General features: G+C 50.0%; 11 protein-coding genes across 11 annotated transcripts; 4 read left to right on the top strand and 7 right to left on the bottom strand.

Moving 5' to 3' along the window:
- Positions 1-36: 36 nt before the first annotated feature.
- On the bottom strand, positions 37-622 carry An11g04790 (uncharacterized protein; the record flags this gene model as incomplete). Its single annotated transcript, XM_001394433.3, has 3 exons — positions 37-169; positions 222-382; positions 491-622. The coding sequence occupies 3 exons, from the start codon at positions 620-622 to the stop codon at positions 37-39; spliced, it is 426 nt and encodes a 141-aa protein (XP_001394470.3).
- Positions 623-1,411: 789 nt separating this feature from the next.
- On the top strand, positions 1,412-3,474 carry An11g04780 (uncharacterized protein; the record flags this gene model as incomplete). The annotated part of the gene is made up of 3 exons (XM_059750235.1): positions 1,412-1,673; positions 1,732-1,799; positions 1,855-3,474. 3 exons carry the CDS (start codon positions 1,412-1,414, stop codon positions 3,472-3,474), a joined length of 1,950 nt encoding a protein of 649 aa, XP_059601589.1.
- Positions 3,475-3,593: 119 nt separating this feature from the next.
- On the bottom strand, positions 3,594-4,814 carry An11g04770 (uncharacterized protein; the record flags this gene model as incomplete). Its single annotated transcript, XM_059750234.1, has 3 exons — positions 3,594-3,738; positions 3,890-4,475; positions 4,547-4,814. 3 exons carry the CDS (start codon positions 4,812-4,814, stop codon positions 3,594-3,596), a joined length of 999 nt encoding a protein of 332 aa, XP_059601588.1.
- Positions 4,815-5,301: 487 nt separating this feature from the next.
- An11g04760 (uncharacterized protein) lies at positions 5,302-6,134 on the bottom strand (the record flags this gene model as incomplete). The annotated part of the gene is made up of 5 exons (XM_001394430.3): positions 5,302-5,385; positions 5,445-5,550; positions 5,613-5,776; positions 5,846-5,979; positions 6,098-6,134. The coding sequence occupies 5 exons, from the start codon at positions 6,132-6,134 to the stop codon at positions 5,302-5,304; spliced, it is 525 nt and encodes a 174-aa protein (XP_001394467.3).
- Positions 6,135-6,269: 135 nt separating this feature from the next.
- On the bottom strand, positions 6,270-12,233 carry An11g04750 (uncharacterized protein; the record flags this gene model as incomplete). Its single annotated transcript, XM_001394429.3, has 7 exons — positions 6,270-7,532; positions 7,584-9,049; positions 9,101-9,330; positions 9,425-11,661; positions 11,735-11,884; positions 11,947-12,071; positions 12,143-12,233. 7 exons carry the CDS (start codon positions 12,231-12,233, stop codon positions 6,270-6,272), a joined length of 5,562 nt encoding a protein of 1,853 aa, XP_001394466.1.
- A 439-nt stretch (positions 12,234-12,672) lies between these two features.
- An11g04740 (uncharacterized protein) lies at positions 12,673-14,925 on the top strand (the record flags this gene model as incomplete). The annotated part of the gene is made up of 5 exons (XM_059750233.1): positions 12,673-13,300; positions 13,359-14,221; positions 14,284-14,465; positions 14,546-14,780; positions 14,887-14,925. 5 exons carry the CDS (start codon positions 12,673-12,675, stop codon positions 14,923-14,925), a joined length of 1,947 nt encoding a protein of 648 aa, XP_059601587.1.
- A 120-nt stretch (positions 14,926-15,045) lies between these two features.
- On the bottom strand, positions 15,046-17,265 carry papA (prolyl aminopeptidase papA-Aspergillus niger; the record flags this gene model as incomplete). Its single annotated transcript, XM_059750232.1, has 10 exons — positions 15,046-15,357; positions 15,435-15,531; positions 15,589-15,727; positions 15,777-15,797; positions 15,849-16,013; positions 16,065-16,150; positions 16,214-16,458; positions 16,516-16,801; positions 16,921-17,088; positions 17,249-17,265. The coding sequence occupies 10 exons, from the start codon at positions 17,263-17,265 to the stop codon at positions 15,046-15,048; spliced, it is 1,536 nt and encodes a 511-aa protein (XP_059601586.1).
- A 299-nt stretch (positions 17,266-17,564) lies between these two features.
- An11g04720 (uncharacterized protein) lies at positions 17,565-19,079 on the top strand (the record flags this gene model as incomplete). The annotated part of the gene is made up of 1 exon (XM_001394426.3): positions 17,565-19,079. One exon carries the CDS (start codon positions 17,565-17,567, stop codon positions 19,077-19,079), a length of 1,515 nt encoding a protein of 504 aa, XP_001394463.1.
- Positions 19,080-19,484: 405 nt separating this feature from the next.
- An11g04710 (uncharacterized protein) lies at positions 19,485-20,928 on the top strand (the record flags this gene model as incomplete). The annotated part of the gene is made up of 3 exons (XM_059750231.1): positions 19,485-19,544; positions 19,607-20,732; positions 20,819-20,928. The coding sequence occupies 3 exons, from the start codon at positions 19,485-19,487 to the stop codon at positions 20,926-20,928; spliced, it is 1,296 nt and encodes a 431-aa protein (XP_059601585.1).
- Positions 20,929-21,040: 112 nt separating this feature from the next.
- On the bottom strand, positions 21,041-22,150 carry An11g04700 (uncharacterized protein; the record flags this gene model as incomplete). The annotated part of the gene is made up of 2 exons (XM_001394424.1): positions 21,041-21,984; positions 22,099-22,150. 2 exons carry the CDS (start codon positions 22,148-22,150, stop codon positions 21,041-21,043), a joined length of 996 nt encoding a protein of 331 aa, XP_001394461.1.
- Positions 22,151-22,923: 773 nt separating this feature from the next.
- Positions 22,924-24,066, bottom strand: An11g04690 (uncharacterized protein; the record flags this gene model as incomplete). The annotated part of the gene is made up of 1 exon (XM_059750230.1): positions 22,924-24,066. A coding segment is annotated over one exon (1,143 nt), but the record flags the coding sequence as incomplete, so codon positions are not given.
- Positions 24,067-24,068: the final 2 nt, after the last annotated feature.

Here is a 24,068-nt window from a genome sequence, read left to right as displayed (position 1 = left end):
GTTTCTCCTGTATTTCCCGTTTCATGCTGTCATTGATCATGAAGAGCCTGGCTTGGCTTTCGGGTGATTTCTCAATACGAGGTTTGTCGGAGGGGCGAGGATTAACACATCGCTATTTGCTAGTTGTGATTTGTGACATAAGAACAAGAAACTGTTTAAAGACCGCAAACTGCAGAAGCAAAAATCTGTATACAGAAAGATATCACTGCATAGCCTCATACCCTGACTCCGAAGTCTTCATGAACCCGAATTCTACCTCGCCATCCTTTGGTGCGATTTCCTTCTTCTCTAGCTTGACGACATGTGCATGGCGAGGCCCGTTGTTGATGTCTTTGAGGAACTTTTGTAGAGAATCCTCGGTTCCTTGGGCTTCTCCTTCTACCTGTATGGTTTTAGTATGAGTATCTTACCTGATACTAACATGAAAGGAGGCTCATAAAAAGAAAAGAGAGAAGTGTCAGATGCTGAGTGTAGTGGAGATAGTACAGACCCTTCCACAATGTGTGTTCTTCACCCAGCCTTTTACATCATATTGGGTGGCTCTCTTCTGAGTAAAGTCCCTATAGATCGCGGCATGCTTAGCGAGAAGTGCATCTCCAGCGTGCAGAAGGCCGGGTAACATTACCGGAATCCCACCCCTGCAAGATTATGCGTTAGACTTGTTTGCCACAGAAGAAATGCTTTCACGGTTGTTGCTTAAGGAGCATTGACGTGAACTTGCCTTGGACCGTGCCAGATACTTTGAATGCGATCTGGGGTAGTTATGTTAGTTCATCTGTTATAGATGACGTAGCGACCGAGGGGATGGATGCTTTGTGTAGTGGGTGAGATCTGGGGTGAGAGGCTTACACGTTGCGATGCCATCTTCATAGATGTATATGTCCTCCTCCAAAGCATGAGAAAGATATTACTGATGTTTTTGTCTCTGATAGAGTGTGGTTATGTTCTATTGAACCTGGTGAGGCAGGCAATGAGCTTAGTCATCTGATATCATGAGGGGGTGCGACTACATACGCTAGCCTCGATTGGGTCAGATACTGTCTGTGGCCAATCAATGCATATTTATCTGGATTAGTCACTTATCGAGCCAGTTCAAGTGCACGATAACTACTAAATTGTAATTAGATCAATGTTTTAGCTTTTAGATGAGTTTAGATGAAGATGATACTTCATGTGTATGATGCTATTTCAAGGAAGCTCAGTAGTGACTCTTCTGGAAGGCAGTACAGATTGTTGTCAGCGGCATAACCAGCAGCCCGTGACCCCAGCGGAGATCCGCCCCTGAGCCAAAAATGGAATCCGCGATGATCTCCCCAACATTCGTTCCTGTTGCTCTCCGCACTCCGTCTCTTCGGTGTCTCCCCTCTTCCATTGTTTTTGAGGGGTTGCACTGCGCAATGCTAGTGCTAAGATGCCTCTTTCAGGACTCTCGTGGCTTCGGAGATTATACTCCCTTGATACTCTAGATACTCGTCTTACTACCTCTTCTACTACTCCGCCCAAAGCTGCCGCGGGTCACACGCGAGCTCCCTCCGCCAGAGATGCCCGTGCCATTGCGATTGCGCGCAATGCTCCCCCTCCAAAATGGAGGACCTTTGAGTTTTACATCTATTATGTGATTTTCTTGATTGCTGTGCCGTTGATGTTCATCACGGCCATTGGGGTATCGCAGGGTAAGCCCGAACCACTTTTCTGTTGCAAGAGACCAGCTACGCTGACTTGTTGATGTAGAAAGCCATCCTTCATATCCGACTTACGCTCATCTGCTGTCGCCTGGCTGGATACCTGGACGTCAAGTTGTAAGTAGCTCGTTCAATCGTTTTAGGTCAGACGCTGACTTCTTTGTTCTGCTAGGACAACTCCGATGACCAGTATTCCTCGTTCCGCGATAACATACCCTACCTGTTGCTGCTGCTTGTCGGACACCCATTGCTTCGCCGTGTATATAACAGCTATGTACGCCCAGTCACTGGATATACCGGGGCCTCTAAGGCTTCCCCGACTGTTCTTGCTGCGGATGCTCGTCTTAATCAGCGGATAAGCTTCGACTTTTATTTCGCGCTTGTCTTCATCACAGCTCTTCACGGTGTTTCCGCGCTGAAGGTCCTCGCCATCCTATATGTGAACTACAAAATCTCCAAGAATCTTCCCAGGAAGTACATTCCTGCGGGGGCCTGGATGTTCAATATCGGAACGCTGCTTGCAAATGAGCTCTGTGCCGGTTACCATCTGGAATGGATGGCTTCTTTCTTCGTGTCTCCGGGTAGTACTGACAAGGAAGCCCCCTTGGTACTTTGGGGTCGCTACCTTGATGGCTTTGGGGGTATCATGCCTCGATGGGAGATCCTCTTCAACATCACGATCCTTCGGTTGATTAGTTTCAACATGGATTACTATTGGAGCCTCGACTACCCCGCTGCCAGTCCCATTGAAGTAAGTTTATTTCCTTCTCGGTACGGAATCCAATCTGACAGACATAAGAAGAAACAGGTCGATCCTGCAGCACTGTCAGAGCGTGACCGTGTCAGTATCCCCGCGGAACCAGCTGCGTTCAATGGGCGTTATTACCTTGCCTATGTTCTCTATGCTCCGCTTTACTTGACAGGCCCTATCTTGACCTTCAACGACTACATTTCCCAACAAAGATATGCACCTCCATCTCTCACGAGAACTAGGACAGTCCTCTATGGCATTCGCTTCTTCTTGACACTTCTCGCCATGGAGCTAATACTACATTTCATCTACGCCGTGGCTATCTCGAAAGCTTCCCCCGACTGGTCCTTGTACACAGCCGGCCAACTCAGCATGCTGGCATACTTCAATCTGCATATTATCTGGCTCAAACTTTTGATTCCATGGCGGTTCTTCCGTTTCTGGGCATTAGTCGACGGGATTGATCCGACCGAGAACATGATACGCTGCGTTTCAAACAATTACTCTCCCTCCTCCTTCTGGCGCGCATGGCACCGCTCTTTCAACCGTTGGATTGTGCGCTATCTCTACGTGCCTCTGGGTGGAGGCAGCAGGGGAGGTTCCGACCGCGGCAAATCTTCCGGTCTCTACGCCAAGGCCCGTCAGATCTTCAACACGCTTATTGTCTTCACCTTCGTTGCTCTCTGGCATGACATCAACCCTCGTCTTCTCATGTGGGGCTGGCTTATAACCCTCTTCGTTCTGCCCGAAGTCATCGGCAGACTACTGTTCCCTGCCAGCCGATGGCGTTCTCATCCTACAGCGTACCGCGTCCTTTGCGGAGTGGGAGCTGTTGGCAACGTTCTAATGATGATGATCGCGAACCTGGTTGGATTCGCTTTAGGATTGGATGGTTTGGAAGGCCTTCTGGCTGGAATATTGGGATCCTGGGCCGGCATCATCTACCTCATCTCAGCGTGCTGTGCTCTTTTTGTTGGAGTGCAGGTCATGTTTGAGATTCGTGAAGAGGAAGCACGGGCTGGTATTGACTTGAAGTATTGATTTTATTTGTGAATATTATACAGCGGTTGCTTAGACGCATTGTTAGATTTGGAATAGCAAAATAAGTTGCATATAGTAGGGTATCACAGGTTTTCAAGTAGATAAATATCTCGCTGGCGTCAGTGTGGGCCGTCATTAGTTAGGGACTTGCCTCCGAACTTCTCCCTGATTGAGAGTGGCTCCGTCAGCCTATTCAGTAGTAACGGCCTGAGCTTGGAGTCAAAAGTTGAATAGTACAGTGCTGTCTGCACATCCCTGGCCATCCTAATCCATCAAAGTACCTCATTTTCCCAATTAGAAAAACGCCCCGCACCTCGAATCCTCATGAACCTTATAACAACCCAACCCACAAGTCCTCAAATGACAATTCTTGCACCGAATCTTCCCCCAATACCCACACATACAGCAGAAATACCGCGGCGATTTTCTCGCAATCGGCGGGCCAGCGCGTGATGCATGATACGTTAACGGTGGTTCGGAGAGCAAGGCCTGCATGATGCGTTCTGAGGGCGCGGAGGGGATGTACGATTTCAGGAGGGGGTCGTTGTCGTATTCGGATTTGATAAGTTCGTGAGGGTTTTGCTGCTCCTTCTCCTCCGCTTCATCCTTTTTCTCTGCGTCTTTGTCTTGGGTTTGATCTTTGTCGGGCGCGGGTGTTTGTGCTTCTGTTTCTGTTTCGGCGGGGGTAGTTACGGTTGAGGCGCGGGAGGAGGTAGGGGCAGTGGAGGGTTGATGTTGTTGTTTGCTGCGATTACTGCGAGAGGAGGTGTCGGGTTTGGGTGTTGGTGCTGTTAGAGGTGTCGAGCTGCGACGAGAGGAAGAGGAGGGTTTGGTGATTTTGTTAACGGAGGGGCGATGCGAGGATGAGGTAGAGGTTTGTTGGGTTTGCTGCGTGGAAGCTTGCTGCGCTAGGGCGGCTTCTTCGTCGTCGAGATAGTTGCGGAAGGTCTTTTGGGATTGGAGGATTCGTCGGACGTTGGAGGTGACTTTGCCTCGTGTTCCTGGTGAGGTTATAGATGTTAGGAGGGTATGTCCTCATGATTATAGGGGCGGATGTATGTATATTGCATACCTCGACCAGATGCATCCTTCTGTTTTACTGGAATTGAGATCTGCACGTCCCGGTGATTCTCGCGATCCAGCTCCGCGAGATGTCGGACGATGGCATTGTTCTGTCGCGAGGAGATGTCCGCTCGGCCTGGATCGCGGATTCCGCGTTTGCGGCCGATGGCGGGCGTGATGGCGGCTTTGGCTGGGTCGAAGCCGCGATCGGGGACGTAGGTCCACCCGGGAGTGGCGTGGGTGGTTGTGCTGTTGGGGAGGAGTTCGACGTGATACATTTTAGGAGAAGATGGAGGTCATAGTCTAGTTCAGGAAAGTAAGTAAGTGCAATAGACTTGATGGATTTGAATCTCCGCGAAAATGGATGGTCGAGACGGAGATGGTCCCGTGCCGTAGTTTGTCTTGTTTGCAGGTAGCTTTGCTCGATGACGCCAGCGACTCGCCGCCAACTGGTTGATATACTACTAGATAACTGAAGAAGATATTCATGGGAAATATTAGTGTACACATAGGGAATCCTTTTCGTATACAGGGCAGTTGGTTCATTACGCGACCCTCCGTCGCTGTTTCACTCCTGGCGCTCACCCGTGCCAGACCCTGCAATCTGAACTAAACAACATGATTGATGCTAAGACCCGAAGATGAAATTGAGTGGTAAAACAGAAATGGGAATATGAATGCCCGGACTAGCTGTGACAGAGTGAACAAATGAAAGGATTGAATGAACAGGGTAATAAGTTCCGCATCAAATGAGAATGTTCAAGCCTATTTCTTCTTCTGCAACTGGTCGACCTTCCTTTCTAGTTCCCCAATGTACGTCTGCAGCTTTTGTGTAGCTCCTTGAAGAGCCTGATTACCTTATTAGTAGCTCTTAAGAAAGCCAGATAAGATGAAAAAGATATACGTACGATGATATCTTCTGTCAGCATCTCGTTCGCGATCCTGTACTCGCCCAGGATATAGAAGTAGACTCCGGCGCTGGCAGCAATCGCGCCAGTAAGGAACCCAAAGAGACTAGTTCATAATCAGTAAGCGAGTAGACCTTTGGATCAAGTGCAACTCAGAACTAATCATACCCTCCGCGAAATGCGCCCACGGGCTTCTTCGTAGGCAGAGTGGGAGCAGCTTCCCTCATGAAGGGAGAAGAGACCGAAAAGCTCCGCGCCGGGACAAATACCGACTTGGTTGCGACGGAGCGCAGGCCGGGCAACATTCTCTTGCACGCGTTCATGGTCATGAACTAGTTGGTGATCTGCAGTTGCGATCAGCACAGAGCATCGCTAGGTAAGATTATCAGGTTTCTTCTCACGTTGGAAGGAGATGAGGTTGGGGGCGCTGGGGAGAGCTCGGGATGAGTGACGTTGGCGTCGCTGTTTTGGGCGGAGACTGCGGCTGCTGCCGGCCCAATTATCCACGGCGCGTCTCCGATCTCCTTCACCCCATCTATGCTGCTGGTTATTGTATTTGCCGCCTACAATTGGTCCCAAGTGCTATTGGTGGCTGACCTACGTGCGGAGATGCTACTGGATTGTTCCATGGATACAACCTCTTTGATACATACCATTGTGCGTCCAAAAGGCAAATACTGGAAAAGACATTTCTATCTACCATAGTAAGACAGAGATCGCAGATCTCGGTTGTTACGGACAGCGCGGAGTCTGGCATACAGGCATTGGGCATAATACAAGAGAGGCTCGCTAGGTAACAGGATTGAAAATAAATGAATGAAGCTGTTAGTTAGCCATCGTACTTTCGTTGAACAAGTCCGCCAACAGGTCGTCTCGGCAGACGTCTAACCGCGGATGGCCCATGCTATACGTGCTTTCGAATGCATGGATGCTGAGCTGATCGAAGAACGGTCGAAGGACTCGCTCAACAATCTCATCCTTTGCCGTTTCGCGAATCCAGTCAGCAGTGAGGCTTGGCTGTTTCACCCCCTGGCTAAGATCGGCCGTCTCCCCCAGTCCATCCGACGAGGCCGATCCGCGCGCTCCTAAGCTCTGAGAGATTTCATCAGCGAGCGCCATGGGCTCAAAGCGCTCCGGAGGGTAGACCGCATCTATGGTGTCGGTAACATAAAGCCATTCGAGAAGTTGGAAGTCATCAGGAGCGAGGATAAGCAATGTATCCAGAAGCTTGCACGCCTGGAGCAGCGCATATGGGTTGTACACCTCCTGCTGCTGGCTGAGTGAAACTGCCGAGATGGCTTCCTGAAGCTCGGAGTTTATCAACGGCCAGAAGGGGGCCAAAGTAGTGGCAGTGCTCTTGAGGGCGAGAGCGCGCAAAACCATGAAAACCTCCGACCGGGTGGTAGACGATGGGGACGAGGAACTAGTCGCTCCCAAGAGATCTTCCAATTTTTGAAGGAGTGCAGGTAGCTCTGCGACGAAATAGTCATTGTTGGCAGACAGGATGAGGAGGCTTATCCTGCGGAGATTCAATTGCGCCTTTCGATCCGCTTCTAGACGGGCGGCAGAAGCCCCGACGCCAAACATGATGCCCGCAGTACTCGGCGGAGTTAGTCGGGACATCAGCTCGGACATTCGATCTTTGTCGGCGAGCACCCATTGCCGCAAAAGGTTCACCCAACCGTCTTTTACCAGATCCAGCTGCATCCCGAAGAATTTCGGGTCGTTAAAGGCATCGGATATGTCCTTCTTCCAAATCTTGGAAGCAGCGGGAATCTTGGCAATGTGCTGGAGCAGTGCCATAAAATTTCGACTTACGTTATTTGGAAAGAGGCGTGCGCGAAAGAGAGGCCCGACTATGTTGGTGGAAATCCCCGACACTGCGGAGTTAATACGATCCGAATCGCCCAGGGTGGTTGCGAAGGCGGGCATAGAGGCGGCAAGAATGCTGAGCAGGTCATCTGGTCCAACATGTGGCAGTGACCCACTGTCATAGTCAATGGATGCCCGGCCGAGAAGTGCTGACTCTTGGGAGAGACCCATGGGCTTGCTTGTGAAGATCGCCGTCAGAAGACGCAGGAGTACATCCTAGAAGTTGTCAGCATAGCCACATCAAAGTCAAGATCAGATGAAACATACTCCTAACTCCTTCCTCATCCGTCGATCTTCTCCGAAGCTCGTATTCTCCAATTTCGCCCCAAGGATCGCTGCGAATTCAACTAATCGCGGAAGGATCTGCCTATGCGGGAAAGGATTGCTCAAAACATCTCGTAAGAAAGTAGTGCAATCTGCCCAGATTTCATCGAGAACATCATCGTCAAGTGACCTGGCATAAGTCACTAGGAAACCTGCTAGCTCAGACTCCGTAAGGCTTGCAGTCAAGGTAGACTTGCGGTTGGGTTCCAATGCGGCGGGGTTAGTCCGCGTGTAGATAGAATTGAACACGGCTGGGATTGTGATCTTTGGTCGTGATCCATCCAGCGTGTGGAGCAAATTGATGATCAAAGACGAAGTATCGCTGTCTGACTTTGTCCATACCTCTACCGCAGTTTCAAGACATTCAAGTGCCTCGGCTGTAAACAAATGTTCCAAAATCCGGCGCGATCTATTCCTCATACGCAAAGATGTATACTGGAAAGAGGCCAATGATTCCGGATCTTGAGGGAGGGTGCTTCTTTCGACCGCGCCCCACGACCATATCGAAAAGCAGAGTCTCACGGCGTCTTGGAAGCAAAGCAAAACGGTGAGGCGATTGTTGGCCGCGCTTGACCGAGCATGACTCTGTTCAGACGCGAAGACGCCTGACACCATGTTTCCAAAGAATCCATGATTCTGGTCTGGGCTCTTGGCAGCCGGTACATTGGCTTCTTCCGATAGCAGACGCTCGTGTGCAGTTGCTATGCAAGTCTCGAGACCAGTGAGTAGAGCGATCGTAGCGTGTTCCGAGCGATCTTCGGGCCAACCCTCGGTGCGCTTGAAAGATAGCTGAAGGCTCGCATAAGCCAATTGGATTTCCTTACAGAAGCATTCCACTAACATCAGGATGATCTGAAAGATGGATCCTGCGTAGAGCGGAAGTACTTCGCAAAGCAATATTGTCCACCTCTCGACTATCTCCCGGGAGTTTGGTGAGCTTATGCCTTTCAGAAGGCACTCTAGAAGCTGCTGAGGGGGCTGAGGCAGAGGTGGCAATGCAAGAGACTTATCAGGTTTGTCGCTTGTGAAGGACAAGATCGAAGGGCTTGTCAGACGTTCACGAGAGCCAGTCCTTTGATGCTTTGGACGTGGCGGAGGTGGTGGTAGGTACGCCTGGGCAAATCGAACCTTCAGCGCTGCGAGAAGAGTGTCGATAAGTGCTGCTTGTATGCCGACACTACCGCCGTTATCGAGCACGCTAGACAGCCTATCGACGAGAAATGAGTCAATCCCCGACTCAGCCACTTCCTCAGCCCCGGGACCCAGTAAAAGTTGACGCATCACAAGCAGCGCAGTTTGTTGCAGTTTGATCTCATCCAAGCCTTGGTGAGCGGCCGTCGTATGCCCACTGATTACTCTAAGAGATGCCTGAAAAACGACTGCATGAAGGCTCTGGGCGCCAGCGTTATCTGCAAGTATAATCAGAAACCCGACCATAAGAGATGTTTGTTAGAACCAACCTTCAGATGCTGGAGTATCCTTGTGTTTCTCCGTTTGTACCAACGTTTGCGCGAGCAAACTGATCCACCCGTTGTGGGAAAGAGTAGATATAAGATTGGAAATCGTCTGTAGTAGATAGCTGCACTCTTTGTAGTCGTCCGGAGATACAGTGGGATTCGCAGTGTCTGGCTCCGCATTTTCAGACTGTTGGAAAAGACGATCAAGCCTCGAAACTACCATACGGAAAACTCTGTAAAGCATAAGCATTTTCCAACCTATAGTTTCCAGATTCACTCATAAAACAGCAAAGCTGTATAGGAGAGATTGAGGGTGTTCGAACTTACTTATGTATGGAAGACAGGTCTTCAAGCCAGCGATGTACGACTTGGGAGGCTTCATTTACGCCTTGATTGAGCAAGTCCAAGACAATAAAGAGCGGGCGCTCGAGCAGCGACGACTGGTAAGTTATCCCCAGCTGAGGCAGATTATGCAGCTGCTTTGGAGGAAGCTCATATGTACCGTGGTGACTGTGAGACCAGAGAACAAAGTACCTTCCGGCTTGCTCTGCCGACGATGATTGACGATGCCCATTTGAGACGTCCACCATCAGAGAAGTAATTGCAGCCTCAACCAGATGATCGGTCCATGAAACAGAATGCAAATGCCACAACGAACGAACTGCCTCGACATGAAATTTAGGGTTCAACGGCGAAAGATACTGCCATAGTCGGTTGACAAGAGCGGGAATCAAGTCAGATACATCCTCGTAGCTGATGTAGTACCCAGGGCTGTGGATGAAATACATGCTCGTGATGGCGGATGCAATCGAGGAAATGGCTGCGAAGGAGGCAGTGGATGTCTCTACTTGACTAGCACGAACGCGATTGCAAAGTGCCAAGTAAAGGCGTCTATCGCGCAGGATCTTTGTTTTCGGAAGTTTCTTCAGCATGATTATGAGAAGACCTATTCGTTCATGCATCTGTGTGGCATCACCGCGGCCATCGAGGGCCTCAATAGCTTGTTCATAGGCATTCCTAATGATGAGTTCCCCAAGGGGCTTAGAGGCGAATGGAAGTGGTTGAGGATCAAGGCTCTGTTTGCTTTGCTCATAAAAGGCGTGTATCCTACTCAGGATCTGGGAGCCAGGTACATCAGAGTTTGAGCCATCTGCCTTATGGGTATCAAACTTCTTCGTGAACGCCCTCTCAGTGAGCAAGCCCGTTAAAGAAGTCATGACCCGGGACAGCCCCGTTGCTACGGCACGCAGCCGCTCTTGGTTCAAGTTGGGATTCTTTTCCGGAGAGAGTTCGCTCAATTTGATGATTGTAGAGAGAGTCAGCAAAGGCACATGTGCAAGTACCATGTCCTCTTCGCGCACATTGAAGTTTTCGAGAATGAAATGCGCAAGCTCCAGGTTTTTCAGTACCTTTTCTTGTCCAGAGGCCAAGTCCTTGGCCTTCCAGTCAATCAGATACAGAAGTTCGGAGAAAATGACGCCGCTTTCCACGCCATCGAAGAAAGAACTGGCACTGCGGAAAACTTCCTCGAAATGGGGTTTTGACGCTTTCAGTTCAAAAGCCTGGACACTTCGCATGATCGGCAAGAATACTTCCGGCACAATATAGCCGCCGACCTCCCATCGGTCCATCAGCGACAGCGATATGCGAAAAGGCCTCGTCTTCTCCGAGGGTACTTCGGTATCTTTTTCGATCATGCTAAGAAGACCGTTCACCAGCGGAGTCAACCCGAATCTACTGAAGTATTCGGACTGTGAAATCTCTTGGGCATCAGGGACCGGCTGAGAAACGTTATCCGATATAGAATTGCGCGCCTCGAAGGAGGGTCGATCGTTTGCAGGCTCAGGACCAAGGAGCCAGGCCCATAACCTCCTGTTCAGACTCATGTCTCGCCGAGACACAACCCCCACAGCTGCGATAATCAGTCTCTGAAGGTCATCCTTGGTAATCCTAGCTTGCAATATAGGTGAGCTCAAGGGAATGTGTGTAACAAGCAGGTCAAGGTAATTCCGCTGGACAAGCACTTGTTCATCCGCGAGACCCGTTGCGAAACACCGAATTAGCAAACCGGGTTCCGGCAGAATTACTGAGTCCGCTGCCACAGATATATCATGAGGTAGGTCCTTAGCATCGCTCACATCACTTTTGCTCGGCCTGCGATCTGTGATGCCCAGCTTGGGCAGGTAACGGTTCAAGTAAGCAAGTACACCTGAACGTCGGCTAGGGCTAGTTATGGACGCCAGGAACAGGCACTGCCAGAAGTAGTGTCCGCTTGGACCAGACTCTGCTTCTTGTTTATATGTATCCATCTTACTCGCGATGTCGCGGAACTTGTTGACGAGTCGCATGGTAGGGTCAAAGTCATCGCTTGTTTCTTCTTCTAACCCTGGCAGAAGGGCCAAAAGGATGGCCTTGAGGGCCGGTCGGATTGCCCATGGTTCTAGATTGCAAATGTATGTTTCCACAAGAGACAGAAAGAGGGGGCGGACAGTGAGCGAGGCGAACGTTAAAGTGGGCGCGATACCGGGGAGGTATAAGGGCAGGTCGTGTGACAGTCCTTCCGACTAAGGTATCAGACCAACGTTAGCAAGAAGCAAGCAAGCAAATTATTCGAAGATCTGAGTGAGGAATGCGAACCTTGATCAGATTGAAGATGTACGTGTATACTTCGAGAGCCTTCTGATGGACACCGGACGGCAAGGAAGGGTTAAGGCACTGGGAAAGTCGTTTGGCCACCAGTAGTTTATGAGGCACAATGGGCATGTCCCCAGGATGGGATTGAAGTGCCTATGATAACGAATGGTCATGAGTAAAGCGTATCACCGACCCTGGTATATGGCGTATCGTACCTTGAGCAGTCGGCTCAGGAAGGAGATGTAATCCGCCCATTCCTGCAAAGCAGTATCGAATAGTGACAGGGCTCGTTCAACTGTGGATGCATAACGACGGTAATTTTTATCTTTCTTCAGCGGCTCTAGGGAAGGCACTGTTATTAGAATGTGTATATGTACTATAACAAAATCTGTACAACCAAGAGTGACCAACCTTCCTTCCCCCGTAGTCGGGAGCGCGTGAGAGAGCTGTCGGAGCTTGCGGGGGAATTCGACCTCGGAAACGAGCTCGGATCAAGGCTCATGGTGCGATTTTCGGGTGGTTGATTCTGTCGTGAAAATGTGACTGCAGATCGCGCCTCATCATATCTTGTGCATCGGACCAAACTGGGGTGGGAGGGTTAATTTGGTCTGGCTGGTTGGAGCTGATGTTGCGAAAGGGCCAGGCGGCCATGTTTCCGTCTATCTGGCGTCCGCCCGCCTTTGGGGAGCTCCGCCGGGAGGCTCCATCTTCTCCCCTTCGGTCGCTCAATCTAAACTATGCTTGTTTCCTCCTCCCGTCCGCCGCCGTCGCATCGCGGCCTTGCAACTCCCACCATGCGACATATCCCTCTTCATTTCTATGGCGTCTTTCGGCTCATTTTCCCCAGCTAGGAAATCCGTCTTCTCTACGAACGCTATTACTAGATGATACCCCAAATAGGACACGGTTGAGGCAACTTCCGGTGCGCGCGAGCTGAGAGTATGGATTCGACGGACCCCGGCCCGTCGCAGGACACTCCCGATCACGGCATTACGCAAGCGCAGGCTCCCAGAGACGACGGTATTACCTTGTCTGTACAAGCGATTACGGAATCTACGGAATCCACAGAATCTACTGGCGATGATCACAGCACCGTCTCCGATGAACGGCCACCGCCTCTTCCCCCGCGCCCGGGCACATTGAATCTGTTAGATGAAGGAGGGGCATCTCTCCGGGTACCGCGACAGCCTGCACAACCGGCTCTGCAGTCCAGGGCTACGACTGCGGTATCTCTCCCAGATGTTGCTTCTCAAGATACCGGGAAGGATACTTTCGCTGCACGCAATTCACAAGGCGCGCTGAAGGCCAAGGCGAGCCTCAGCCACTTGGCCAGCCCAAGAGGAAGCGAAGCTGGCGATACTGCCAGTATCAGGAGCTCCATACCTCAAGGAGATCTAGGCGACGTCGAAAATGTCTTCGGTGACTTTCTGGCGACGGAGCCTGGTCTTATCCGCCAGCATAACACGGGACTCTTGCAATTCCCGGAATTCCAAGCCGACGATGTCGAAGACGATTTTGCTTCGGAGTTTGAGCCAGTGGGAGACGTTGGCGAAGAAGGGGAGAACGAAGGTGTGTATAGCTCGCAAATATCGGTCCTTGCAATCGCTAAACTAACAAAACCGTGCAGAACTGGTCCTGGAAAATTGGAAGTCGAAACGGAAACACTACATTATCCTCTCAGCTGCTGGCAAACCGATATGGACGCGACATGGTGATGGTGGTCTTATATCGACCTATGTTGGCGTCATCCAGACTATCATCTCGTTCTATGAAGATTCCAAGGACCGTCTAAGCAGCTTCTCCGCCGGTGATACAAAGTTCGTGGTGGTCAACAAGGGGCCATTGTACCTGGCTGCGATCAGTCGCATGCTTGAGAGTGAAACTCAGCTCAAGCTCCAGTTGGAAGCCCTATATATGCAAATATTGTCTACTTTGACCCTTCCATCTTTAACTCACCTCTTCTCTATTCGCCCTTCTACCGACCTCAAACGGCCACTCCAAGGCTCTGAGACACTTCTATCCACATTAGCCGACAGCTTTACGAAGGGCTCCCCATCCACGCTACTTTCCGCATTGGAATGCCTCAAGATTCGCAAATCCCATAGACAAGCGATCAACAACACTCTCCTGAAGACCAAGGTCAGCGGCCTTCTCTATGGCTTGGTCGTGGCAGGCGGTCGGCTTGTTAGTGTTGTCCGGCCCAAGAAGCATTCTCTGCACCCCGGCGATCTGCAGCTCCTTTTTAACATGATCTTTGAAGCTGAAGCTGTTAAAGCTGGCGGTGGCGAGAGCTGGATTCCAGTGTGCCTACCAGGCTTCAACAGCAGTGGGTACCTCTACATGTATGTCAGCTTCCTCGATCTTCGAGAGGACACTGGCAGTACTGCGGACGATACTACCACGAAAGAAGAGTCTGTTGCTATCATTCTGATAAGCGCCAATAAAGAAAGCTTCTTTGAGATGCAAGGCATGCGTGATGCATTCGTAGAGGTTTGTGACCATGCTTCTTGTAAAAGCATAACAGCAAGCTAACCTAGTATTTCATATCACAGCAACTGGAAAAGAATGGCAGTCTCGAAATCATCAGAGAAGCCGTCGACAAGGGCCGCCCCAGCACAACAGACATAGTTCCCGGGACCGTCCTGCATCACTTCTTATACAAGTCACGGGCCAATGTACAATTCACCATGTCCGCGTATGACCCGGAGTTTTCCTCGGTATCCCGACGTCGCAGGTATGCACAACCCCTGATTTCTCGCTGTCGCCGAGGATGCCATTACATTCATGCAATACTGACGATGGTCATGTCTTCAGGCTAATGTCCACCTATAATAATCTACATGCAAGCATCCATGCTAAGCATACCCACGTCAAGATTCACCACTGTCTCTCGCAATCCTCGAGCTCGTTTGCATGGGTGACACCAGTGTTCGAATTCTATTGCGTTGCAAATGCAAATGCGAACCGGAATGCATTGGCGCAGAGCGCAAGCAAGATAATAGAATGGGTGCATCAAGAAGAGGAGAGGCTGTTTATTATTGGCGGTGCGGTAAGTCAGGCACTTGTTTTTGTCACCAGCCGGAGGCCCTTACTGACAGTCAATCACCAGGTATTCTAAGTAATTTGTGACCTTGCATCAATAGAGATATATACAGCTTTCCTTGAAACATGTTCTGGTCAAAGTCACCATCTAGTACAAGCACGCCAAAGGAGTGCATTCGTTAATACCTCAGGAAAAGGCTTTATGACCAATATAGATATGGAGTATCTATGCACAATACCATCATGATTTAGTAACCAAAAACATCATCTCTCTAATCGATGGTATCCTCTCTCAGAGCAAACAGCTGCTGAATAAGCTCATCCGACTTGCTCCGAATCGCATTATGATACATGACATTCGTAATGAACTGCTTAGCGCCCTTGATCTTGGCCGCGGTGTTCTGCGCATGATCAAAGTGGACATACATATCGTCTATGTATGTGGCCGCGTAAACAGGAACCTCGTTCCGTGCCAGCTGGGCTTCGTCATAAAGCGCCGGCCAGTCATCCGTCGAGGCGAGGATGTCTGCCGCGTCACGAATCTGGCTAAGTTCGGTATAGGAGTCGAACATGTCTTTGTAGACCTGTTTTAGGGATGTTAGCAATTATTCACCGGGATAATGATTGTTCTAGAGGAAAGGTAGGATGCTGAGGGACATACCATTTCGCCCGTGAAGAGGATTTCGGACTTGTTGGAGTCGATTTGGAAGTCCGGGTTAGAGGCGCGCAATCTATCTGCGGACCAGTTGGAGGGTTTGCTGTTGCATGGACATTGTCAGCTCGTGAGATTATTAGGCAAAGTTGATGATACTCACCCTTGGCAGTAGATAGCTTCGTGCAGGATAGCATAGATGATGTTGTTGTCCATGCCGCCGAAACTGTCGATAGAGGTGAGTGTGGGGTGGGTGAGGAAGCCGAAGACGTCCAGGTCGTTCCAGGCACGTAGCACGAGATCTATGTCGTGTTAATTAATGTAAGAAATATCGGTTTGGGGGCCCATTACCATGGATGCTGTCAAGACCACCTGTGGGATGTTAGTAGGAAGACCGGAGGATGATAGCTATTAGTTGCTTACCGTGCATGCCAAACAGGATCCCCATTTGTTGGAATCGCTCCGGGGTTAGTGTTCCTGTTGGTAGAGCAACTTCGTTGTCTTTCAGGTATTGGATGATTTGTTTGACTCGTTCGACGTCTTCGGGGAACTTGGCGTAGTAGGCCTTGTTCCTTTCGAGGACCTTTTCTGCACGGGTTTAGTTCACCATGCACTAAATGGATAAAGTAGATGGCTTACCGTATGTACGTGCATACACAGGGTCGGGGTTATCAACGAGTGGAGGAAGTCCACCGCAGATAAAAGCCTCAGCGAGACCTTCCGGGCTTGTAGTAAAAATAAAGAGTTAATATATGGCTGAAACCATCGTAAGACGGGGCCAGACATACAACATGGAAAGATAAGTCACGGCACAGAAACCGCCAAAACTCTGGCCGATGATACTCCATTTCCGCTTGTCCTCGGGGTAATCGGTCATAAGACAACGACGAACGGCTTCGCAGTCGCGCACAATGTTGTCTGCGCGGAAGTTCTTCATGTACTCTGCTTGTTTGATGGCATTGCCTTGCCGAGCAAGCGTGCCCGCTGTGACGGTTGAACTGAGGCCAGTGCCACGTTGGTCAAGGAACAAGACCTGTTGAATGAGCAAGGGTTACTCTAGGAGTAATCACAATTTGATGGATTTATGTACCTGGTATCCCTTTTCGAGGACTGTTCCAATCCAGCCATACTCTTGCGGGGGGCGGCATCCCATTCCAGGGCCACCCTGCAAGTACACCAGGAACGGCAGCTGCTTGTCGTCCTTGGGGGTCTCACTTGGCTCAGCTGGCGTTACCAGGCGACGTACACTCCGGGCAAACAGCCTCAAAGTGCCCTCATTAGGCTTGCTGTAATTGAGGGGGACATCGAAGAACAACTCAGCCACCCGAAGCCTGCCTGGATAACCCCACCTGTCATTAGCGACATTTTTCCTTAACCTGGGAAGCCAAACGCACCGGGAATATTATGGAAGCGCCGATCGATCAACTTAGCAGCCATTGTCGTGGCACTCTTAGATATGGGGTCTATATGCTTGCGAATGCACCGAATTACCTACGATGGAGCGATTTGAGGTGGTGTGACAGGCAAGATGGGTCCAACTGCCGCCGGCGGAGGTCTGCCATTTAGCCTCCGCTTTGGGAGAAGCTGTAAACTGTAACGGTATCTTCTCTTCACAATACGGTATGTTGAGCCGCGATTAAGCTTCCCGTCAGTTTCGACTCCCCTTGAGAAAAAAAAAAGTAGTATTAGTTCTCCACCTTTTCTTATGCAGTTTCACGCTTCGGAGATAACCGCACCTATCATTCGCTCCCTGCACAACCTAAGCCAGAGACAATACTAGCGCTGACACCCACACTCTGCAATAATGCTGCCTACTTACTTACTCCCTTAGTTGCCCCATAACGCTTTTCTAATTGACTGGCACTGTCAGACCCAGTCTCGGGAATCCTCGCAGCAGACCGACGGCCCTCCTCCATACAGCAAGTCCAGCCGGTACTGTATTCTGAGTCACGCTCATCAACCCGAATACCTGCAACCACTACAGGAATTACTATAAGATCTTCATCGAGACAACTTTCTTACTAGTATAAGACTGGAGCTGGATATTGTGCAAGCAATCATACAAACAAGTCCGTCACTTCTATCTTTGTTGTATACCAAATTCAGTCATTGACTGACTCTAAGGCGACACCTCACGCAATGGACCTAAGAGATATCAAGAAGACCTCCCAGGAGCAGGGCCAATTACATCAGAAGCTATGGGAGCTTAACCAGACATACACCCCCGGAAACGTGTTGCCTAGTGCCAGTGACTTGTCAAGAGCCAGAGCATCTCTACCCAAGGCTCTCCCTGCCGAAGGAGCAGGATTCGAAAGTGCCACCCAGCATATCCTGAATGACTTGGTCCCAGCCTTCAACCGCAGCAGCATAAGTCCCAACTATTACGGATTTGTCACTGGAGGCGTTACCCCGGTCGCCCTATTTGCAGACAATCTTGTCACAGCTTATGATCAGAATGTTCAAGTGCACCTTGCGGATCATTCTATATCGACAGACGTCGAAGCTACGGCTCTGGGTCTTCTTGCAGATCTTCTAAATTTGGATCGGCACCGCTGGAGCAATGGAACGTTTACTACTGGGGCCACAGCCAGCAATGTTCATGGATTGGCTTGCGGGAGGGAGTTTGTCCTTCGAGCTGCCGCCAAAAAGAGGGGGATTTCTATTGAAAGCGTTGGTGAGTATGGCTTGTTCGAACTAATCCAAGCCACAGGCCTCTCTGGTATCCAAATTCTCTCGACGATGCCTCACTCTTCGTTGGCAAAGGCGGCCGGAATCCTCGGCATTGGCCGTGCCAACGTCAAGAGCATTTGTCGGGACGATCACTACCTCAGAGTCGACTTGGTACGACTTGAAGCGGAACTGAAAACCAATAAGGCGAGCATCGTCGCTGTCTCCTGTGGAGAGGTCAATACTGGACACTTTGCGACATCAAGCTTGGCTGAAATGGAAAGCCTACGTAGCCTCTGCGATAAGTACGGAGCTTGGCTTCACGTCGATGGTGCCTTTGGGATTTTTGGCCGGATCCTCAAAGATGCTGAATTCTCTGCTATATCAAAGGGGTGCGAAGGCATGGAGCTAGCAGATTCAATCGCAGGTGACGCTCACAAATTTCTGAACGTGCCATACGATTGTGGCTTTGTCCTTTGTCGCCATCCCAGTGAGGCTGAGAAGGTTTTCCAAAACGCGAATGCGGCTTACTTGTCTGGGGGGCAGTCTGGAGCCGCCTCAATACCTTCTCCACTAAACATCGGTATGGAGAATTCGAGACGGTTCAGAGCGTTGCCGGTGTACGCCTCCCTTGTGGCATATGGTCAGGTTGGGTATCAGAACATGCTACAGAAGCAAGTTCGACTTAGTCGAATGATTGCAGGGTGGATTTACGATCATCCCAAGTACAATGCTTTGCCAGAGTTGGCAAACAAGGATGAGTTGCTAAACCAGACCTACATCATAGTGCTCTTCAGTGCAAAGGATGACGAGCTGAACAACAGTCTCACCAAGGAGATTAATGCGACTTCTAAGCTTTTTGTGTCTGGAACCTCTTGGCAAGGAAGACCGGCTTGCCGGATCGCAATTTCAAACTGGAGGGTGGAAGAAGAAAGGGATTTTGCACTTGTGACAGATGTCCTGGACAATGTAGCTGGAAAGCTATAGAGTGATTAAATGCCTGCTATGATACTCCATGTTTGGTACTTTTGATGTATAGTCGGGTTTTAATATCATGCAAATGCTTGCACTTCAAAGGTTGGGGTTGTTCTACTTATGGCTCTTACAAACGGGAGGCATTCACATTGCATGAGCTCTAGATCAACATTTAGCTTTGATAGGGATCACTTAATACCACTGTCTCTCAAATATTTTAGTCAGGATTATCACCACATAGCTTGTACGCGCTCTTCTTTTCTTTCCAATATCTTTGTCCATAGATTCCATGAGTGGCAATATGCGATGACTAATCCGACATGATCATCTGCAACAACAGAATGATTCTGCTCTTCTCTCTTCCATAAACCCAGCAGCCAGGTGCCGTAATAGAAAGGCTTCTTTTGCATCGTCATAATGGTATATCGTGGCAGGCCTTCTAAGTCATGCCGCGAATGCCGCAAACGTGATATCAAAGTATGATGTTTTCTTCTACTTCTTCACCTTGACGACTGAACCAGGCTTACACCTCTCGATAGTGCGATAAAAAGGAAGATGGCTGCTCCCAATGTGTCCGCGCTGGTCTGAAGTGCTCGGGATACCAAAAGTTAACAGATATAGTCATACTTAATGAGACCTCTGCTACGGCAGAAAAAGTACTGAAGAAGCACTCTTTAGGAGGTCCAGCTTCTGCAGGGCCTCTATCAACAAATCTTCTTCCGACTGTTTTACAACGTGCGAAGCACCTATATGTCTCGCAATACGTTCAAGACACACCTGCAACGGGTATGTACTCGTATATGCAGGTCTTCTACCCGTCCAAATCAGACGACTATCCTCTTCTCGAGACCATGATTCATGCGCTTTTCATGGCCACGTTCTCATCTCTTCAGGGATGGCCCCCAGCTCTCTATCATGCTCGAAACAACTATGGATTAGCTTTGTCATTGACTCGAAAGGCGATCCGGTCACCAAAAGAGGCTTTGTTGGATAGAACCTTATTCTCGGTGCTGCTCATGAGCATATTTGAACGGCTCGCCAACGTAGAACAAGGAGCGCTATGTATACGCAACGGACATTTGATAGGTGCAGTTGAGCTTATGGCCTTGAGGGGTAATGGTCAATTTACAGACGAAGGGGGTGTTGCGATGTTTTTGCATCTAACAGAGCTTGTTGTTCTTGATTGCCTTGCCAATGAAGTTGATATCCCTTCCCGGTTTTTGGCATTGCGACAACAAGCTCTTGAAGCCGGTGCGGACACATCGTCACTAAGGTGGAGATTCTTGGAAGTTATGATGTGGTATGCACAGCTGGAGTACACCGCGAAATCTTCCACTTCCGCAGAAGATGTAATTTATCAAGCCAAAGCACTTGACGCAGAACTTGATCGACTGTCCAAGCACCTGCCTTCTTTCTTCTCGAGAAAACAGAGTCCTGAACCCCCAAGCATCCCGCCAACCAAGCCGGACATATATCCTGATTACAATACACAAAGATGCTGGAACAACATCCGTATACTTCGCATTCAGCTAATGAAGCTTATACGTGATCGATGTGCTCAGGCCTTGGGAGATTCCGCCGATGACACCTGGATCATGGCTGAAGTTCATGACTCTAACCGCCGAGCAAATTTGCTTGCTACAGACATGTGCCTTTCCATACCTGGTAAGGGCGCCCACAGCATGCTTCTATATGAGGTCTCCAATGTCCAATCAGCTACACTCTTGTTTCATCTACATGTGGCCAAAGAGGTTCTTCCAAAGCCAGCTCAATCGAGGCTATCCATTCAGGAGCGATTACAATTCTTGAAAGTGAAGCAATCTCCCTCACAGCAGAGAACATTGGATCGTTTGCTTCATAATGATTATCAGATGCCGCGGAATATCTGGAGAGTGTGGCTTCTCATTGGGAGAGAGGATTTCTCGATCTGATTTCGGAGCTGTGCAAATGCGTTCCACCTGCATTTGCCCAGCCTAGTACTCGTTCAACTTCATAGCCGCAGGCGGAAATCTCTCCCCTGCGGTTGGGTATTTCTCCTGGAGGATCTCAATCTTTGCAAGATCATCGTCACTTAGGTCGACATCCTTCCTATTTTCGAAAACCCTGGCTTCAGATCTTGCACCCGCAACCGGGACAAAAAGCGGCAATTCAGGCTTTCTGCTCTGCACTTTAATCCATGACAAAGCTAACTGAGCCGGAGTGCACCCCTTCGCAGCCGCAATTTTCTCTAGCTCATCAACAAGCAGGCGATTCTTCGCAAGGTTATCCGGCTGGAACCGAGGGAAAAGCCGATGATGATCGTGCGCCGCCAAGTCATCAGGGCTTTTTATCGTGCCAGTCAACATCCCCGCTCCCAGCGGTGTATGGGCTATTATGGGAATACCAAGCTCCGCGCACGTCTCTGCGACGCCATTGCGGAAAACATCCGTAGCCCAAAGGCTAACTTCGGCCTCTAGCATATCAATCTTCGCAACGCTCGCCGCACGACGAATAGTCTCAGCTTTTACCTCCGACAGCTGGATACCCCCGATCTTACCCTCTTCCTTTAGCTCAGCCAGCGCCTTGATGCTTTCTTCAACTGGGACATTGGGATCAACCCTCGCGCAGCCGAAAATGTCGATCTTTTTCTTGCCGTCCAGGATCTTGAGAGCGTTGTCCACGAAGCCGCGAAGTCCCGCGGGTGAGCAGTCCATAGTGAAGGTCTTCATGCTCACAACGCCGGACTTAATTGAAAGGACTACCTTGTCTGCGTCTTCAGGAAAAGCTGTGAAGTAGCGGTTCATGAGGTGCAATGAGTTGTTGTCGGGTGTCCCGTAGAAGTCTGCTCCATTCCATACGTTGACGCCGGCTGCCAGCGCTGCCTTGAGGACCTTGAATGCTTGTTCATCTGGCGTCACGTCGTTTGGCAGGGTGAAACCTGCGATATGTTTTTATCAATATATGAGCTTTTACAATGACAGTGCGAGTGGCAGACAAGCCTCCGGACTAAAATAAACAGAACCCAAAGAGAAGGGAACGAGGGAAAACTGACGCATAAGCCCCAACCCGTTCTGAGTGATTTTCTTCCCAGCGAGGAACGGCATCGTCGGTGCTTATAATTGATACTATATGCGCAGTGATCAGAGATATGGAGCAGATGAGGAGTATGATAACGAAAAAGGCCCCACTTTGATGGAAGTATATGTATGGTTCACGAAGTCTCAGCTACCCTGCTGTCCCTGGTGCTATTGCGACAACATAAACCCCTCACCATTGCAGAATAACCACTCCTTATATACTTCCGGTTCTCAGCCACCAATCTCTTCGACTTCCGGAGATAATTCCTTCAGGTCCCTCCATCCCCGGCGATTACGAGTAAAGTCCGGGAGTATGCCGTCATGACCAGCTGGTTACCTGATTAGGTTTAGTGCCATATAAGGCCGTCCTTAAAGTAGATTTGGAGGGCCTGACATGTTACCACTAGAATATGTAGATGTGGAGAAAGGCTGAAAAGGAGTCATTTCCGCTGAATACTACCGCTGCATTTATTGCATACTGGTGCCAGTGGTCTCTCGCTAGAGATTGATTGGTTCTTGAGGTGGTACTACTAAATGAAGTTGCTGTTGCCGGATGTATATTTCCGGTTGAGACCGTCACTGAGGTGCCACTCATTCTCAGTGCTAGACAACGCATGAACTGCCAGAACATGCAGTACAAGTTGCTGAGACTACTCGAGCACATATCCCAATAAGGTCAAATTGGACGAAGCCTGAGTACTAAATAAAGGAGATAAATAATGATAGAGCACTGGAATATGTCAAAAAAAGTGTTATGAAAAGGCCAAAAACATTTTATTCTAATCCAAGGTATATGTGTATCACCTGCGTCTTCCAGCACCGCCAACATTGTCACCCCGATCAGCAATGCTAACAACCTCCCCAATACCAGCTTCTTCCTGCTCATCTTCCAAAGCCATGACTTCTTCTCTGCTATCCCACCACTTCTCTTCCGCCATGTTGAACGCATCCTTCCGCAGCTCCTTGATGTTCTTTTCTGTGGCGATGCCCTTCTCTTTCAAAGTATCCAACAAGATACGCTGCCAGTCCTCGCCCGTGCGGCTGAAGTAGTCGCGCAAACTCTCGAATGGACGAGGCAGAGGTCTGCTGTCCTGCACAGATGGCTCTCCCTCTTGTTCCTCCACTTCCAGATTCTCCATCTCCTGAGTGACAGAAGGCACGGTCACTTCCGTCGGGGCGGGGGAACCTGTATCCAACGACATCGCGTCCTCCTCTTCTTCCTCGTCTTCAAGATCTTCCTCTTCGTCATCATCCATCTCCTCGTCGCTGTCTGCTTCGTTGAGAAGGTGCCAGTTAGAGGGCTCGTTGTAGAAGATCTCCTTGACGCCGTCGAGCTTGACGAGATCGATCGAGTACATGTCGTTGAAGGTGAACTCCCGATCTCCCTTCTCGAAAGTACCACCAAAGATGTACAAGGTATCATCCTGAACGGCCAATTGGGCGTTGAATCGCTGGTGAGGCATCTCGAAGCGCACGATCGCGGGCTTCTCTGGCTCAGGCTCTTCGTCCTTCTTGAGTGCCTCCGGTTGCAGTTCGTCGTCCTCCTCGCTGCGAATACCCTTCTTAGCCTCTAAAGCCTTCAGGTTCTGCAGAAGTTCCTCCTCATCGGCTTTGCTCCGATCCTTGGACTTCATCTGGTTAGCGAGCTGCTTCTTGCCTGGGGCTCTAGGCCGGCGGAGCGTCAAGGGGAAGAAGCGGTTCCGGTCGGTGTTCCAGGCGAACATGGTGTCGAAGAATTCACTGTCGATGCCTTCCTCGCTCAACTCGACGTCGTGAACACCACCGAACATGATGCCACGTCCCTTGTGGTATGCCATAGTGGCACCGGCACGCGGAGGATTGGGAGAGTTGGCGGGCTTCTTCCTGCGCTCCCAGCGTACGGTGGGCGCAGCATTGGCAGGAGCTTCAGGTCCCGGGGGAGTCACCCGGAGGAACCAGGTGTCCT

This window comes from Aspergillus niger (genome assembly GCF_000002855.4).
Source record: "Aspergillus niger supercontig An11".
Lineage (NCBI taxonomy): Eukaryota > Fungi > Ascomycota > Eurotiomycetes > Eurotiales > Aspergillaceae > Aspergillus > Aspergillus niger.
This window is presented reverse-complemented; position numbering and strand designations above follow the sequence as displayed.